The sequence below is a fragment of the Microcaecilia unicolor genome, chromosome 3 (genome assembly GCF_901765095.1).
Source record: "Microcaecilia unicolor chromosome 3, aMicUni1.1, whole genome shotgun sequence".
Taxonomy (NCBI): Eukaryota; Metazoa; Chordata; class Amphibia; order Gymnophiona; family Siphonopidae; genus Microcaecilia; species Microcaecilia unicolor.
The window spans coordinates 142,479,780-142,497,709 of record NC_044033.1 but is presented as its reverse complement, the minus strand read 5'-3'; the positions used below and the strand labels follow the sequence as shown (position 1 = coordinate 142,497,709).

Here is a 17,930-nt window from a genome sequence, read left to right as displayed (position 1 = left end):
CAGCGGATTTTGGGTGGGCCTAGGCAAGAAGTGGGTGGGCACCAAATGTTCTCTCCCCCACCCCCACATCAAAAAAATATCTCAGCTGTTGGGAAAATGCTTCTCTCCAGTCTCCACCTTGGTAGTCTGCAGCAGGTATGCGCTGAAAACTGAGCATGCGAAGGTGCCAATATTGTGGAGAGCAGCATTTTCATTACCATGTTGTTGGATAGGCCTGAGCCCTAAGTGGGTGGGCCTCGGTCTACCTAGGCCCACCTGTGGCTACGCCACTGTTTTGAACCCTTTCTTCTGCTACCTAGTACTCTGTAAGTTACACATATAAGTGGAAGCCCCACCCATATCCTGTCCATGCTCATGTCCCCCCCCCCCCCCCATTGCATTTGCATGCCTTCCAAAAATATCCCACCCATCCAACTCTATGTCTGATCTTTGAATTTTTCATCCGCTACAAGGGCATTATTTTCTAAGGTTTCTACCCTTGATTTGATCTGATCAAAGTCTTCTTTTAGCAGCTCCAATTCTGTTTTTATTTCTGATGTATCCTGTTTGATGTCTGTCATCAGGTCTCTGAGGCCCTTTATTTCCTTCAGTATTATGAGTGAGGTCTCTTCTCCGGTTTGCCCGAAGTTGATTTTTGAGGTGACAAGGGTTCAATATTTCATCTTTTATCAAGCTGATCAGTTTTAAACCTTTTCAGCGTGATTTTGTTGTTGCTTTTCAATGCTTTTTATGTTTTCCTGCCAGAGCTACTGTTTCAAGTGGCCATCCGTCTCAGTGTTCTCCAGCGTCGTCGTCCCCCCGCCCCTGTATTCTATTCTTTTGATGTTTATATAATACTGTTTTTTCCAAGTAGGATTCATAGCAGTTAACAATCTCCAACATTTGAGAGATGTACAGTAAAAAAAAGTATACAAATTAAAAATAATCATAAGTTACCAATCAAAATATTTACAAATCTCTCTAGAAATAATTATGAACATTAGCACCTTTTTTCTTAGAAAAAAAGCAGTGTCTGAATGTACCTCACCTTGAGCTACTACTGGAAAGCATGAGCAATATCCCCCTCCATCCCCAAAAAATAATGCATAGGGGTTCTGAAAACACTTTGGGGTCAATTCTGTAACTAGATGTCTCCAATTAAGTGTCCAGAGGGTGTGCAGTAAGAGCCTGTTCCATAAAGCAAAGTAGGTGTCTGCTTTCACTTATAGGATTGTAATGGAACTGGGTATTAACATGATGGCCATAAAGCTGGTATACATGTGAATGCCTAAGTTTATTTATTTTTTTTATTTATTTAAAATATTTAGCCCTGGTATCTGACAATTCTAGTTGGTGTACAAAGTAAAACACATGAAATCAATAAAAACACAAAACAAGATCACAACAAAACTTAACATTACTTAAAACTTACATCATTGACTGTTACTTTCAAAACTCAACTAGCAGGTATACTATTAAAATCTAAAAATCTCAAGAGCCATCCATTTGTGAAAACAAGCAAGCTTTCAATTGCTTTCTGAACTGTAAAACTGAGCTGATAATTTGTATCCCGTATGGCAAAGTGTTCCAGAGTCGAGCACTTTCAATTTGAACCATTGCAGAATGATAAATATCAAGTCTTATTTGTCTGGCAGTAGGTACATCAAGGAGTAAGTACAGCAGGGACATGTGTAACTTGCAGTATTCTTTAAGTTATGTGTGTATGTGGGAGCCCCGCTTATGACCCACCCATGCTTCATCCCTGTGTATACCCCCTTGCAATTACATGCAAGTTAAGTGGGTAATTTGCAGACTAGCACATAGGCAGTGTGGTAGCATTTACATGTGTAAATATTCACATACGCACATAAGCAATAGTATTTTTTATTTTTGTTACATTTGTACCCCACACTTTCCCACTCATGACAGGCTCAATGCAGCTATGGAGGGTTAAGTGACTTGCCCAGAGTCACAAGAAGCTGCCTGTGTCTGAAGTGGGAATTGAACTCAGTTCCTCAGGACCAAAGTCCACCACCCTAACCACTAGGCCACTCCTCCATTATTTTAAACAGGGCTATGGAATCAGAGTCATGGAGTTGGAAGCATTTTTGGATGGAGTCAGTAAAAATGTATCAACTACAGCTTCAAAATAAAAACTTACATTGTAATATATGGTAAATGTATCATTTTATACATTATTGATGATGATTAATTATCCGACCTTCGCTAATCTGACCATCTGGCATATCTGATAGAGTCGTCCCCCCCCCCCCCCCCCCGGGTGCCGTCATTGCGTTTATTTTTATTAATAATCTTTGTTTTAGAACAAGCACATGTACAGTAATTTATGTTTTAGTGCTCCAATCATGCTGCAGAATATGCTGTAATGTTGTTGTTAAACAATTTTTGAAAATTGGGAACTCTATGCCTTTATGTATTGTTTGAAGAGTTTATTCATTGTTGTCTGCATTATCCGACTTTTCACATCCGACAGTGGGTCAGTCCCATTTATGTTGGATAATTGAGACTGTACTGTATATACATATCTTTCTCCTGGATCTAAAGTTATATATACCAGTACTTTAGAGTCCAGAACAAAAATTTAAAGCCTAACATCAGTAGGAGTCGGTGTTGGAGCTGCAGTCGGAGTCAGAGTCAGAAAGTAGAAAAGTAGAGGAGTCAAAGGTTTGGTGTACTGACTCCACATTTAAGATGTAATACATGTGTAAATGTGTCTAGGTCATAGATTTGTTTCCTTTGTGCAACTGCAGCAGGTGCCAGTATTTTTGTAAACTGGAGACAGGATTTCACCCACCCAAGATGAAACATGGAAAGTGCAGATCAATCTGTCATCAACAGTTCAGCAGAGTGGAAAGAAAAGCCATTCCTGATGGCAGTTTAGTGCTAATTAATGGCATTATGACTCCAGGCATAGGGGTAAACCCAAGAGAGTAAGATCATTTCCTGGCTTGACTACTGCAATGCTCTTTATGTAGGAATCAATTTGAAAGAATTCAAGCGATTACAACTTATCCAAAACACAGCCATTAAACTAATCACAGGATATAAAAAAATATGACCATGCTACTCCCCTGTTAAAGGCTGCCCACTGATTACCACTCACGCATCGCATTGAGGCAGCTTGGGCAAAGAAGTCATATTTGTTAATTTGGTGTTTAACTCTTCAGTCCTGTAAAGTGGAGGAATGTCATCTGGTTTTAATTACTCAAATGTCTAACTTTTGCTAGACTAAGAGGTTAGAAAGGTCAGTGAGAAATGAAACTTTCTTTGTCTCTTTTTGAGTGATGGACTGTTCATAGGTATTATTTACCACATCTGGATACCATTATGAGCCAGGCATACTGTAGTTTTAAAAGGATTAGATTGAATGCTGGTTAGAAGGAGATAAAGTAGAGATAAATAATTCTAGATACCATTATAAGTATTTAGATTTTGTCTTATAAGGAATTCTGATTTCTGCTTATTTTAGAATATGTTTTATTCTGTGTAATTAGTAAGTTCTATTTCTATGTAGAATATCTTTTAATTCAGTGTTACATTAGTGGCTGACTTTCAAGTGAAGCTTTGTCTGCCATCATCTGGTTTGAATTATCCACAGTCCTAGCGAGTTCTGTGTAGGAAGCTAATAGGTGAAAGAGGTCAGGGAAAGTCAAGTCATCTCCTTGATCAATAGCTAAATGAAGGACTGGTTTTCTGAAAGTAATAACAAATCATATATGTGTGCTATTAAGTAAGATTGGCCCTTGACCCCTTAATGAATGCCAGAACCCAGTTTGTATGAAGTTAGCTGGGAATTTAATCATAATAAAATGCAAGAGATAGGTGCCACATTGTCTAGTGTGAGAGGCCCCAGGTCATAGGTCAGTTTAGGAAATATCTCAAACCTATGTAACTGATATTTTGAATATATGTGTAGAGATGATTGGTTCAGACAGGGTAATCAATCTATTCTTTACCATCTGGTGAGAAAGGGGGGCTAGAGGGGTTTAAAAACTGTATATAACTGGGAGCAGAAGCAGCTTACATCAGAAGAAGAAGAGAAGGAGCTGAGACAGAAGCCACAAGACACAGAGAGCTGAGAAAGAGAAGAAGAGACCTAGTGCTGATGTCCTACTTTGTTTGCTGGCAAATAAGGAAGATTTCTCTCTCATTCTGGTGTGTGGTGTTTGACTCCTGAAGTACCACAGATTCTGCTAACAATAGTGGTAATTCCTGCAACAGCATCACTTTCAAACTTCTGATTCTGGTGTATAAAATTACTCCACTAAATAATTATTATTTGTTATATTTGTACCCCACACTTTCCCACTCATGGCAGGCTCAATGCAGCTTACATGGGGCAATGGAGGGTTAAGTGACTTGCCCAGAGTCACAAGGAGCTACCTGTGCCTGAAGTGGGAATTGAACTCAGTTCCTCAGGACCAAAGTCCACCACTAGGCCACTCCTCCACTCTTTTCTTTCTTGTTATATAAATCCTTACTTCCCTTCTAGGACTGCGGTCCTCACAATTAGACATCCTTGTTGTTCCTTCTTTCCACGAGATCCCTGCCACTGCAATTTGACGTTCTGTTTTTTCAGTTCAATAGCCATAGGAACCAATTACCTCATGCTCTCAAACTTCTTCCCTTTCTGTTCCAATTTAAAACTGACCTCAAAACCTTCCTTTTTATGGATGACTATGGTTGACTGTTGAGTACGAATTGCGCACTGGAACACACCACTATCCTTTTGTGCTTTCCCCTCCCCACTCTTTTTTGATGACATTGTATTTCTCCCCTCAGTCCTCATGTATCAGGTCCTGTTGGTCTCTTCTCTCTCACTCCATCATTTTTTTTAGATTGTAAACTACTCAGGCACACGTTTCATGGGTGAGGTAATAAACTTGATCTTTTGATTGTACTGCTGAATGTTTACTACTACTACTACTACTTAACATTTCTAGAGCGCTACTAGGGTTACGCAGCGCTGTACAATTTAACAAAGAAGGACGGTCCCTGCTCAGAGGAGCTTACAATCTAAAGGACAAAATGTCAAGTTGGTGCAGTCTAGATTTCTGAGTAGAGGTCTGGTGGTTAGCTGGTTAGCAAAATATGTTAACATTTGTTTTTTCTCTTTTGTAGATATTCGTACAGCCAAAAGAGTTAGTGGTAGAAGTATCAATCTGGCTCTTTCTTATCGAGGACTCCAGGCCCTTAAAGCTGTTGGAATGGAGGATAAGGTACTAGAAGGCAAATTATGTGGAAGTATAACAGTGCATTTATATCAAAGAGCATTTTCAGTGACTGAGCACTGACTAGTTCATATCCAGAGGGAGTAATATTGATTCTGTATACAGCAGTGGCGTAGCAAGGGCGGGGCGGTGGGGGCGGTCCGCCCCGGGTGTCATCGGGTGGGAGGGTGCTCCGCTCCCACTGCTCCGCCTTTAAAATTTTTTTCGAAGCGCCAGAGAGTGGCAGGCAGCGCACCTCGCGTCTGCCCGCTAGTAAAGAAGATCTCGCTGACGTCATCGCCCTTCCCACATTGAGTCCCGCCCCCCTCTGAGGCAACTTCCTATTACCGCGAGGGTGGGCGGGACTCAGTGTGGGAAGGACGACGATGTCGACGAGATCTTCTTTACTAGCAGGGCAGACGCGAGGTGCGCTGCCTGCCACTCTCCGGCGCTTCGAAAAAATTTTTTTTAAAGGCAGGACAGGGTAGGAGCAGCAGGAGAACAGATCTCAGCTGTTGGGTCGGGGGGGGGGGACTCAGAGGGGAGAAGGGGATTGGGGAGGGGTGGGGGAGCTCAGAGGGGTGCTTAAAGGGGATTAGGGAGGTTGGGGGAGCTCAGAGAGGGGAGAAGGGGATTGGGGAAGGGTGGGGAAGCTCAGAGGGGTGCTTAAAGGGGATTAGGGAGGGTGGGGGAGCTCAGAGAGGGGAGAAGGGGATTGGGGAAGGTGGGGGAGCTCAGAGGGGTGCTTAAAGGGGCTTAGGGAGGGTGGGAGAGCTCAGAGAGGGGAGAAGGGGATTGGGGAAGGGTGGGGGGAGCTCAGAGGGGTGCTTAAAGGGGATTAGGGAGGGTAGGGAGCTCAGAGAGGGGAGAAGGGGATTGGGAAGGGGTGGGGGAGCTCAGAGGGGTGCTTAAAGGGGATTAGGGAGGGTGGGAGAGCATCAAGGAGGGGAGAAGGGGATTGGGGAGGGGTGGGGGAGCTCAGAGGGGTGCTTAAAGGGGATTAGGGAGGGTGGGGGAGCTCAGATGGGTGCTCAGAGAGGGGAGGGGGGAGGGGAGTGCTCAGATGGGAGAAGGGGTCTGAAGCTGGAACTGGGGTCTGACAAGGGGGCAGGAGGGAAAATGGGTCCATGCCTGGGGCAGGTGGGAGAATGGGTCTGGGGCTGAAAAGGGGGGATGCAAGGCATGTGGTGGATGAAGGGGCTGAAACTGGGGACTAGGGGCTTTAAAGGGGACAGGGAGAACTGGCTGGGGCTGAAGCTCAGGACTGGTGAGAGAAAAGGGCTGGGGTTGAAACTAGGGGCTGAAAAGAGGACAGGGAGAAGTGGCTGGGGGCTGAAGCTCGAGACTGATGGGAGAAAAGGGCTGGGGACTGGTGGGATAGTGGGGCTGAAAAAGGGGGCATGTGGGAGATGTGGGCTGGGGCTGGAACTAGGGGCAGGTGGAATAAAGGGGCTGGAACTGGGGGCTGAAAAGAGGGGGCAGAGAGAGAAGGGATAGAAGGGGGGAGCGTGAGGGAGGGCAGACCCTGGATGGATGGTAGAGGGAGAGCAGACGGATTGAAAGGGCAGAGAGAAAGGGCAGATGGTGGGTGGAAGGGGAGAGAGAAAGAGGGCAGACTGGGGCAAATGGTGGATGGAAGGGGCAGAGATAGAGGGCAGATGTTGATGGAAGGGGGAGAGAGAGATGGCAGACTGGAGCATATGGTGCATGGAAGGGGCAGAAGTTGATGGAAGGGAGAGAGAGGGCAGACAGTGGATGGAAGGGGCAGAGAGAGAGGGCAGACACTGGATGACAGAGAGAGAGAGCGAAGACAGATGCTGGATAGAAGGAAGACAGTGAAAAGATGAGGAAAGCAGAAACCAGAGACAACGAACTGTAAATATATATTTTTATTTTTTTGCTTTAGGATAAAGTAGTATTGTAGCTGTGTTAATAAATGTTTATAATAGAACATGTAAATAAGGTAATCTTTTTATTGGACTAATTTTAATACATTTTACTTTCGGAGAACAAAACCCCCTTCCTCAGGTCAGGATAGGACACTGTAACAGTACTATACTGAATTGACCTGAGGAAGGAGGTTTTGGCCTCTGAAAGCTAAATGTATTAGTCCAATAAAATGATATTATTTGTTTTATTTCTATTTGTTAATTTGTAAAGTGGTGATTGGTATTTGTTAGTTTTTTCAAATTTACATCTGCTGTCTTTATATTTTGCACAGTACTAGAAGACATTTTCTGTTTCTGTGGTGTTGCATTGTATGCAGAGTCTGGCATCTTGGGGGTTCAGTTTAATTTTTGTCTAAATAGAAAGTTTATGATTACTTATTCTATAGTGGATTAGGGTGTATCTGTGTTTGTGAAAAAGACATGGCTTTCGGTTGGCATTGACTGTGCAGGATCGACAATCTGTACTAATCTGTCTGTTTTCGTTTTACAATAGGTGAATTGATGTTCTAGTGCTCACTGTAGTGTTTAAGATGCTTTCCTTTTCCTTGTGTGACTCGTCCAAATTACTGCTTATGGTATGGTAGAATTGCTCTATAGGTCCTGAGTGTTTTGTATTCTCGGTATGCCTAGTACTGGATTTCGGGGGGGGGGGGGGGGGGGGGTGTTAAAAAATGACCGGCCCTGGGTGTCAACTACCCTAGCTATTCCACTGGTATACAGTACAGCCTGCTTATTCTTTTTGCTTTATAACTCACCTTGCACCATTGTGCTGAAGGTTCAATATCAAAACATAAATACCACTTTCAAAAATATGGTACAATACTAAAATCAATAATCAGAATAAAAATGTGATAAAAGTACATTAGTGGAATGATTAAATTGCATTCCATTTAAAACCAAGAAATCATCCAAGAGTAAGAAATAAAAAATTGTTTTTATGCCTAAACAAGAGGATTCTCAAAGCGGTTTATAGACTAATCAATTAGAAAAAGGAAAGAACTCCAATTAAAAAAGAGATAAGAGAGGAAGGGAAGGGGGATAGAAGGGATAAACAGTTGAGACAGTGTTCTGCACTTCCGCTGCAACAGAAGGGGAGGAAAAGCAGGATGGATAATTCATAAGATCGTGACGTGAAGATATAACTTAAAAACAGGTCACACTAGACCAAAAGCTGATTGAAAAGGTATGTCTTTAAAGCACTTCTGCCACGCACCTGAGCATGCCCCATGGTAGCATATTTTGGTACATGGGAAGCACGCGTTAGTGCTTACCGTTTCTTAGTAAAAGGACCCCTATGCTTGGATATCATGACTCCGCCTGCGCTATTCCCAAACTCCCCCTCTGAACACACCTATTGTCCCCCCAGCTGTGCCATGAGTTTTATCTCTTGTGGCACTGAGTGGTTTGTCTATAGTCTGTATTCTCTATTTTGGTTCTGATGTACTCTTTATTTTATTACTGGTACTTGTAAACCGCTGTAATGTATTGTGAACAGGGCCGCCGAGAGACTGAACCGGGCCCGGAGCAGGGCCGCTGCCACCCCCCCCCCCCCCCAAATCATTGTCTGCTGCCGCCCCCCTCTGATTACTGCCGCTGCCACCACCCCCGATCGCTGCCGCTGCCGTCCTCCCCCGATCACTGCCGCAACAGGATTGAAGATTGAAATACCTTGGCTGGCGGGGATCCCGAGGCCCCGCCAGCAGAAGACGTCTTCCTCCAGTGCTGACTTTCTGCCCCTGTGGCTGCTTTTCCTCTCAGGGCATGCTTCCCTGAGAGGAAAAGCAGCCTCTCAGCAAGCAATGGGCAGAAGAGCAGCACTGGAGGAAGCTCTGGGTCCTCCCTAGCCTCCAAGGGGGGCCCGGCACCAGAGTTTTTTCTCCTGCTCATGTCGGGATGCGATCACTCGGGTCCCATCAGGAGCAGGAGAAAGAGAGAGACCATCCTTACTATTGAGGAAACTACACTTCTCCTTTCTTCCTCAAAATGTACCACCTGTTCCTCTGATCCCATTCCCACCCACCTTCTTAATGCCATCTCTCCTGCTCTTATTCCTTTTATCTGTCACATTCTCAACCTCTCACTTTCCACTGCGACTGTCCCTGCTGCCTTTAAACATGCTGTGGTCACACCTCTCCTTATGAAAAGCCTTCACTTGACCCTACTTGTCCCTCTAATTACTGACCCATCTCCCTCCTTCCTTTTCTCTCCAAATTACTTGAGCGTGCTGTTCACCGCCGCTGCCTTGATTTTCTCTCCTCACATGCTATTCTTGACCCACTACAATCTGGTTTTCGCCCTCTCCACTCAACCGAAACTGCGCTTACTAAAGTCTCCAATGACCTATTACTGGCTAAATCCAGAGGTCAATATTCCATCCTCATTCTTCTTGATCTTTCCGCTGCTTTTGACACTGTCGATCACAGCATACTTCTCGATACCCTGTCCTCACTTGGATTCCAGGGCTCTGTCCTTTCCTGGTTCTCTTCCTACCTCTCCCTCCGCACCTTTAGTGTTCACTCTGGTGGATCCTCTTCTACTTCTATCCCTCTGCCTGTCGGCGTACCTCAGGGTTCTGTTCTTGGTCCCCTCCTCTTTTCTATCTACACTTCTTCCCTTGGTTCATTAATCTCATCCCATGGCTTTTCCTACCATCTCTATGCTGATGACTCCCAAATCTACCTTTCTACCCCTGATATCTCACCTTGCATCCAAACCAAAGTTTCAGCGTGCTTGTCTGACATTGCTGTCTGGATGTCTCAACGCCACCTGAAATTAAATATGACCAAAACCGAGCTTCTCATTTCCCCCCCCCCCCCTAAACCCACCTCCCCGCTCCCCCCATTTTCTATTTCTGTTAATGGCTCTCTCATTCTCCGTGTCTCCTCAGCTCGAAACCTTGGGGTCATCTTTGACTCTTCTCTCTCCTTCTCTGCTCATATCCAGCAGATTGCCAAGACCTGTCGTTTCTTTCTTTACAACATCCGTAAAATCCGCCCCTTTCTTTCCGAGCACTCTACCAAAACCCTCATCCACACCCTTGTCACCTCTCGTTTAGACTACTGCAATCTGCTTTTTGCTGGCCTCCCACTTAGTCACCTCTCCCCTCTCCAGTCGGTTCAAAACTCTGCTGCCCGTCTCATCTTCCGCCAGGGTCGCTTTACTCATACTACCCCTCTCCTCAAGACCCTTCACTGGCTCCCTATCCGTTTTCGCATCCTTTTCAAACTTCTTCTACTAACCTATAAATGTACTCACTCTGCTGCTCCCCAGTATCTCTCCACACTCGTCCTTCCCTACACCCCTTCCCGTGCACTCCGCTCTATGGATAAATCCTTCTTATCTGTTCCCTTCTCCACTACTGCCAACTCCAGACTTCGCGCCTTCTGTCTCGCTGCACCCTACGCCTGGAATAAACTTCCTGAGCCCCTACGTCTTGCCCCATCCTTGGCCACCTTTAAATCTAGACTGAAAGCCCACCTCTTTAACATTGCTTTTGACTCGTAACCACTTGTAACCACTCGCCTCCACCTACCCTCCTCTCTTCCTTCCCGTTCACATTAATTGATTTGATTACTTTATTTATTTTTTGTCTATTAGATTGTAAGCTCTTTGAGCAGGGACTGTCTTTCTTCTATGTTTGTGCAGCGCTGCGTATGCCTTGTAGCGCTATAGAAATGCTAAATAGTAGTAGTAATAGTAGTAGTAGTAGAGGCCCCGGGCCCGGGGAATTTTGCTCCCCCTTGCTCCCCCCCCTCGGCAACCCTGATTGTGAAAAACATGTTGTCCTTTGGCACAACCTGTTATGATTGGGGTCTGAACCCCTCTCAAACTTACCTCTTTCCTGGGGGTCAGCTTCTTAGCTGGCTTCTGTTTCTTTTCTCTTTCCTTTCTGAGCTGGCTCTGTCTCTCTGTGCTGGCAGCTTCCAGCAGCATGGGGTTAATTGTCTCACTTCACTACAGCTGTGTGTGTGTTGCCTGAGTTGCTCTAACTCTCTTTGGGTGTACTGGCTTCAAGTGTTTCACGGTTTTGCATTGGTGTGGGTTGGGCCTCTCTGGGTCAGTGTGCTTTTGCCTAGGTCTAGGGAGAGTGACATCATCAGGGAGGGCCTTGATAAGGAAGTGGGGTTGTTTCCTTCAGGGCCTTTGCAACAGTTGTGTTTGCTTTAGGTAGGGTGGTGCAGTGTGCACTTCTGACATTGTGTCTAGGGTCCCTGCTTGCTTTTGCTAAGGTCCAGGTTAGTGTTAGTGCACTGTGCACTGGTGTCTATGTGTTTAGCTTTCCTGCTTTTCCCTTTTGGTTCCCTTCTGTTCCCTCTTGGTTTTGGTAGCATTGCTGTGTGTAGGGCTTTGGAAGCTCTGTTGTTGATAGAAGTACTTCGGGGTTTGGTGTTGTTAGGAACACTGCAGAGTTTGCTGTTAGAAGTACTTCTGGGATTGTGCTATTGGGAGCATTGCAGTCTTTGCTGTTGGTGTTTGGTGCTTTAGAAGCACTTTTGGCTTATGTGTTAGCTTCCCTCCTTGTGGCTCCCCTATCTTCCCTTTTAGTGCTAGGAGCTCTTCTGGTTGCTTGCCAGAGTAGTGCTTAGGAAGCACCTTGTTAGTTGTATCTAGCTTGCTAGAGCAGTGCTTAGGTAGCTGGTTTAGTTTTGTGTTTAGCTTATTAGTGTAAAGCTCTGCTTGTAGCTTGGTGCTTAGTAGCACCTGTGTTAGCTTTGTATTTAGTACCCTGCTCTGTTAGTTTAGGGCTTAGGAAGTCCCTTTCTTGAGCAGGGCTTAGGAGCTCCTGTTTAGTATAGGGCTTAGGAAGTCCTTTTGTCAGTTTACTGTTAGGAACACTCCTGCTGGTTTAGGGCTTGGGAGCAAGTAGATCAGTTTAGGTTTAGGAGCACTTCTGTTTCCAGTCCTGGTCCCTATGTCATCCGGTATCCAGTAAGTCCTGTCGGCTACTCGAACCCAGGAGCTCAACTCTTGGGGGGTTTAGTAGCTAAGTACAGGTGAAGCTGTTGGACCAGTCCAGTGTGCTCCAGTCCCGTGTTCCGGTCCTGTGTCCTCCAGTCCGGGGGACCAGTCCAGGGTGTTCCAGTCTGGTGTGCTCCAGTCCAGTGTGTTCCGGTCCGGTGTGTGTTCCAGTCCGGGGGATTGCAGTCCAGTGTTCCAGTTCTGTGTCCTCCAGTCCGGGGGATTCCAGTCCATGTGTTCCGGCTCACTGGGCGGTGCCTGCAGTCCCTGCCGGTGCCGGTGTGCTTGCCCAGCATTGGTTGGTGGGTTTTGCCTGCTGCTGTCGCTCCTCGTCAGCAGCCCAAGGGCTCACGTTTGCTCCAGAGCCCGGCCCCGCGGGCTCTGAACCTGAGAACCTGACAGATTGCAAAGGCCATGAGCCCGGCAAGAACCCCCGCCCAGCTGACCCAGCTGGGGTCCAGCTCCATCATTGTTCTTGATCCTTCTATGACTCTTCGTCAGTATCGTGGGAAACTTTTGTCTCATCCTGTTTTGAAGAAGACCCCTGAAGCGGCAGCTGAGAGAAAACGTGTCCGGTGGCTTGGAATCACTGAAAACCCAGTTTCAGATATGGACCCTTTTATCACGCTCGCTGAATATCGCCGCAGCCTGGTCTTGAATCCAGCTTTGTGGGATACTCCTGAAGCTGTCGCTGAGAGGAGACGTCTTGGGAATTCCATGCTCTGGGCCCAGCAGGGGTCCAGTCCCATTCAAGCAGAGCGTCCGCTCGAGCCTCTGAGTCCAGTCCGAGGGATGCATCTGACTGAGTCTCCGATTCCAGTCCAAGCAGCGCTTCAAGCCAAGTCTCTGCGTCCAGTTCAAGTGGCGCTTCAAACCAAGCCTCCTAGTACCAGTTTGGATCCCAGTTCCAACCCCATTTTTGATCTGGATCCGTTTCTGACACTCCAGGATTACCGGGTTGCACTTTTGTCTGATCCAGCCCTGAAGAATACTCCTGAAGCTGCAGCGGAAGGAAGGCGTGTCTCCTGGCTTGGGTTTGAAGAAAACCCAGTTTCTGCTATTGATCCCTCTACCAAGCTGTTCTTTTACCGCTTCCAGCTTCTCTCGGATCCAGCCCTGCGGGATACTCCTGAAGCCCAAGCTGAAAGAAGGTGGCTTCCTGATTTTTCCCGCCAAACTTCTGAGTCCAGCTTGAAGGGCTTTGCCTGCCAAGATGCTGAGTCCGGATCGAGTTGCAGCAGTGGCAGCCGAGATGCTGAGTCCGGATCGAGTGGCAGCAGTGGCAGTCAAGATGCTGGGTCTGGATTGAGTTGCAGTTCCAGTCAAGATGCTGAGTCTGGATCGAATTGCAGTTCCAGTCAAGATGCTGAGTCTGGATCGAGTTGTAGTTCCAGTCAAGATGCTGAGAGTTGTAGTTCCAGTCAAGATGCTGAGTCTGGATCGAGTTGGAGTTCCAGTCAAGATGCGGAGTCTGGATCGAGTGGTAGTTCCAGTCAAGATGCTGAGTCTGGATCGAGTTGCAGTTCCAGTCAAGATGCTGAGTCTGGATCGAGTTGGAGTTCCAGTCAAGATGCTGAGTCTGGATCGAGTTGTAGTTCCAGTCAAGATGCAGAGTCTGGATCGAGTGGTAGTTCCAGTCAAGATGCTGAGTCTGGATCGAGTTGGAGTTCCAGTGAAGATGCTGAGTCTGGATCGAGTTGGAGTTCCAGTCAAGATGCGGAGTCTGGATCGAGTTGGAGTTCCAGTCAAGATGCGGAGTCTGGATCGAGTGGTAGTTCCAGTCAAGATGCTGAGTCTGGATCGAGTTGTAGTTCCAGTCAAGATGCTGAGTCTGGATCGAGTTGTAGTTCCAGTCAAGATGCTGAGTCTGGAGTGAGTTGCAGCATTGGCAGTCAAGATGCTGAGTCTGGATTGAGTGGTGGTTCCAGTCAAGATGCTGAGTCTGGATCGAGTTGTAGTTCCAGTCAAGATGCTGAGTCTGGAGTGAGTTGCAGCATTGGCAGTCAAGATGCTGAGTCTGGAGCGAGTTGCAGTTCCAGTCAAGATGCTGAGTCTGGATCGAGTTGTAGTTCCAGTCAAGATGCTGAGGCTGGATTGAGTTGTAGTTCCAGTCAAGATGCTGAGTCTGGATCGAGTTGCAGTCCCAGCCGGGATGCTGAGTCTACACCGAGTGATGAGTCCATGATGAGTGCTGAGTCTGCACTGAGTGTAGAGGCCAGCCGAGATACTGAGTCCACGATGAGTGCTGAATCTGCACTGAGTACAGAGTCCAGCCGAGACAATGAGTCCACGATGAGTGCTGAGTCTACACCGAGTGCAGAGCCCAGCCAAGATGACGAGTCCACGATGAGTGCTGAGTCTGCACCGGGTGCAGAGTTCAGCCGAGATGCCGAATCAGAATTGAGTTACAGTCCCGGGCAAGATGCAGAGTCCGGGTCAAGTTACAGTCCCGGCCAAGATGCTGAGTCCGGTGAGAGTTGCCGTCCCGGCCAAGATGCTGAGTCCAGGTCAAGTTGGAGTTCCAGTCCCAGGCAAGAGGCTGAGTCTGGGTCAAGCTGGAGTTCCAGTCCCAGGCAAGATGCTGAGTCTGGGTCAAGTTGCAGTCCCGGTCAAGAGGCTGAGTCTGGGTCAAGTTGCAGTTCCAGCCAAGATGCTGAGTCCGGAGCGAGTTCCAGTGCCAGCCAAGATGCTGAGTCTATGCTGAGTACCAAGTCCAGCCAAGATGCAGAGTCAGAGTTGAGTGGCAGTTCCGGCCAAGATGCTGAGGCCGGACCAGGTTGCAGTCTCAGGCAAGATGCTGAGTCTACTCCGAGTTCCCATTTCTGCCAAGATGTTGAACTCCTTCTGAGTTCCAGCTCCAGCCAAGGGGCAAGGTCTAGTCTGAAGTCCAGTTCGAGTTCCTGTCTGGCTTCAGATTCCAGGATGGGTGTGGGCTCTAGCCCAGTTCTGGCTGCTACAGTGGAGTGCCAGGAAGTCAAGGAAGTTGTGGACTCCTTCAGGAGATGGTTCCTGTTGAATAGAACTCCGCTTGTTGCATCCAAGGCTCTGATCCTGCTTAGCAGCCGTTCTAAAGAGCCTCGTGGCGGCCAAAGCCATTCTGGTTTCCTAGTTCCAGATGTACTTGTCACGTCCTGGCCTGCCGCCCAGATTTATGTTGTGAAACCCATTGGGAGATTTCATCACAGCTACCCATGGAGACCTAAATTGTCTTTTGAGACCTGGAGCTCCCGTGGGGACACGGGAGCCTTGAGGGGGAGGTGCTGTTATGATTGGGGTCTGAACCCCTCTCAAACTTACCTCTTTCCTGGGGGTCAGCTTCTTAGCTGGCTTCTGTTTCTTTTCTCTTTCCTTTCTGAGCTGGCTCTGTCTCTCTGTGCTGGCAGCTTCCAGCAGCATGGGGTTAATTGTCTCACTTCACTACAGCTGTGTGTGTGTTGCCTGAGTTGCTCTAACTCTCTTTGGGTGTACTGGCTTCAAGTGTTTCACGGTTTTGCATTGGTGTGGGTTGGGCCTCTCTGGGTCAGTGTGCTTTTGCCTAGGTCTAGGGAGAGTGACATCATCAGGGAGGGCCTTGATAAGGAAGTGGGGTTGTTTCCTTCAGGGCCTTTGCAACAGTTGTGTTTGCTTTAGGTAGGGTGGTGCAGTGTGCACTTCTGACATTGTGTCTAGGGTCCCTGCTTGCTTTTGCTAAGGTCCAGGTTAGTGTTAGTGCACTGTGCACTGGTGTCTATGTGTTTAGCTTTCCTGCTTTTCCCTTTTGGTTCCCTTCTGTTCCCTCTTGGTTTTGGTAGCATTGCTGTGTGTAGGGCTTTGGAAGCTCTGTTGTTGATAGAAGTACTTCGGGGTTTGGTGTTGTTAGGAACACTGCAGAGTTTGCTGTTAGAAGTACTTCTGGGATTGTGCTATTGGGAGCATTGCAGTCTTTGCTGTTGGTGTTTGGTGCTTTAGAAGCACTTTTGGCTTATGTGTTAGCTTCCCTCCTTGTGGCTCCCCTATCTTCCCTTTTAGTGCTAGGAGCTCTTCTGGTTGCTTGCCAGAGTAGTGCTTAGGAAGCACCTTGTTAGTTGTATCTAGCTTGCTAGAGCAGTGCTTAGGTAGCTGGTTTAGTTTTGTGTTTAGCTTATTAGTGTAAAGCTCTGCTTGTAGCTTGGTGCTTAGTAGCACCTGTGTTAGCTTTGTATTTAGTACCCTGCTCTGTTTAGTTTAGGGCTTAGGAAGTCCCTTTCTTGAGCAGGGCTTAGGAGCTCCTGTTTAGTATAGGGCTTAGGAAGTCCTTTTGTCAGTTTACTGTTAGGAACACTCCTGCTGGTTTAGGGCTTGGGAGCAAGTAGATCAGTTTAGGTTTAGGAGCACTTCTGTTTCCAGTCCTGGTCCCTATGTCATCCGGTATCCAGTAAGTCCTGTCGGCTACTCGAACCCAGGAGCTCAACTCTTGGGGGGTTTAGTAGCTAAGTACAGGTGAAGCTGTTGGACCAGTCCAGTGTGCTCCAGTCCCGTGTTCCGGTCCTGTGTCCTCCAGTCCGGGGGACCAGTCCAGGGTGTTCCAGTCTGGTGTGCTCCAGTCCAGTGTGTTCCGGTCCGGTGTGTGTTCCAGTCCGGGGGATTGCAGTCCAGTGTTCCAGTTCTGTGTCCTCCAGTCCGGGGGATTCCAGTCCATGTGTTCCGGCTCACTGGGCGGTGCCTGCAGTCCCTGCCGGTGCCGGTGTGCTTGCCCAGCATTGGTTGGTGGGTTTTGCCTGCTGCTGTCGCTCCTCGTCAGCAGCCCAAGGGCTCACGTTTGCTCCAGAGCCCGGCCCCGCGGGCTCTGAACCTGAGAACCTGACACAACCTGTCAAGATTGTAGATTCAATAACGTGTGGCATTTGAGTTTTAAGAGCTAAACATGTGCCATTACATAGCTTTGGAGCATTAAGAGTTCATAGCAGTATGATTGGCGAACCAATTTTTAAGTGTAGTTGATGTGAGGCATTCCTGATGGATGCAGTGAATTTAGAAATTCAACCGGATAATTTGTATTTTCTAATGTTTTCCAGAAAATGCATTGCAGCTGGTGTAGAACCATTGGATAAGGATTTTAGTGGTTCTGGAGGAGCATTTAGTAAAGGGAGCCTTACTTTTTACCTCCTGAGCAACACATACCAGGGGGTTCTGCCTTAAATTTTAGCGCATAATATGATTTGCAGACAATGATCATTTTGCCAATGCTCAATTGAGGAGACGCTTCATATTTGTTCATTGAGTTGTAAGAAAAAAGCTGCCCCTTGTAAATTTGACTTCGTTATAGTCTTCTAGTGGCTTCTCTTTAACGAGTACTTTCTAAACGTTGAGCATTTCGCTGTCCGGTCTCTTGGGCTCTGATAGCAGCTTGTGTCTTTGGTACTTCTTTTTCTTGTTGGTTTTCAATACTCCTTATTTGAGCTTGCCTTTCCCTTTGGTGCTCAAGTCCTTTTGATTTTCAACTGGCATTTTATCAACTCATAGTTTAGCCTGCCTTTTTCGCTGAGCTGCAAGCCATATTTCATTTTCCATTGTAGTTTAAACCGCCCTGGATAGAAAACAAACTATTTAGTATCTGGATCCATGACTGGTCAATAAAATATGGTCTGCTTTAAATATATTTTACTTTAAGCGAGCCTTAAACATTGACAGTGCTGAGTGGGAGTTGTACTGCTGAGAGTGTGAATGGGTATGTTAGAATGGGTGAGTGAGGATGAAGGTGTGCTACTGAGTTGTACTGTTGAGGGGAGGTTTGAGAATGGGTGAGTGTGAATGGGGTGTGATACTGAGGGAGGTGAGAATGTGTGAGTGGGGG

General features: G+C 46.9%; 1 protein-coding gene across 2 annotated transcripts in view; it reads left to right on the top strand.

The window, feature by feature from the left end:
• Positions 1 to 17,930, top strand: part of KMO (kynurenine 3-monooxygenase) — a 112,041-nt gene that overhangs the window by 21,647 nt on the left and 72,464 nt on the right. For both annotated transcript variants that reach the window (XM_030196419.1, XM_030196418.1), the window contains one exon: positions 5,122 to 5,219. In XM_030196419.1, the coding sequence (XP_030052279.1) occupies positions 5,208 to 5,219 (12 nt within the window). In that variant the 5' untranslated portion in view covers positions 5,122 to 5,207. The remainder of the gene's footprint in view (positions 1 to 5,121; positions 5,220 to 17,930) is intronic.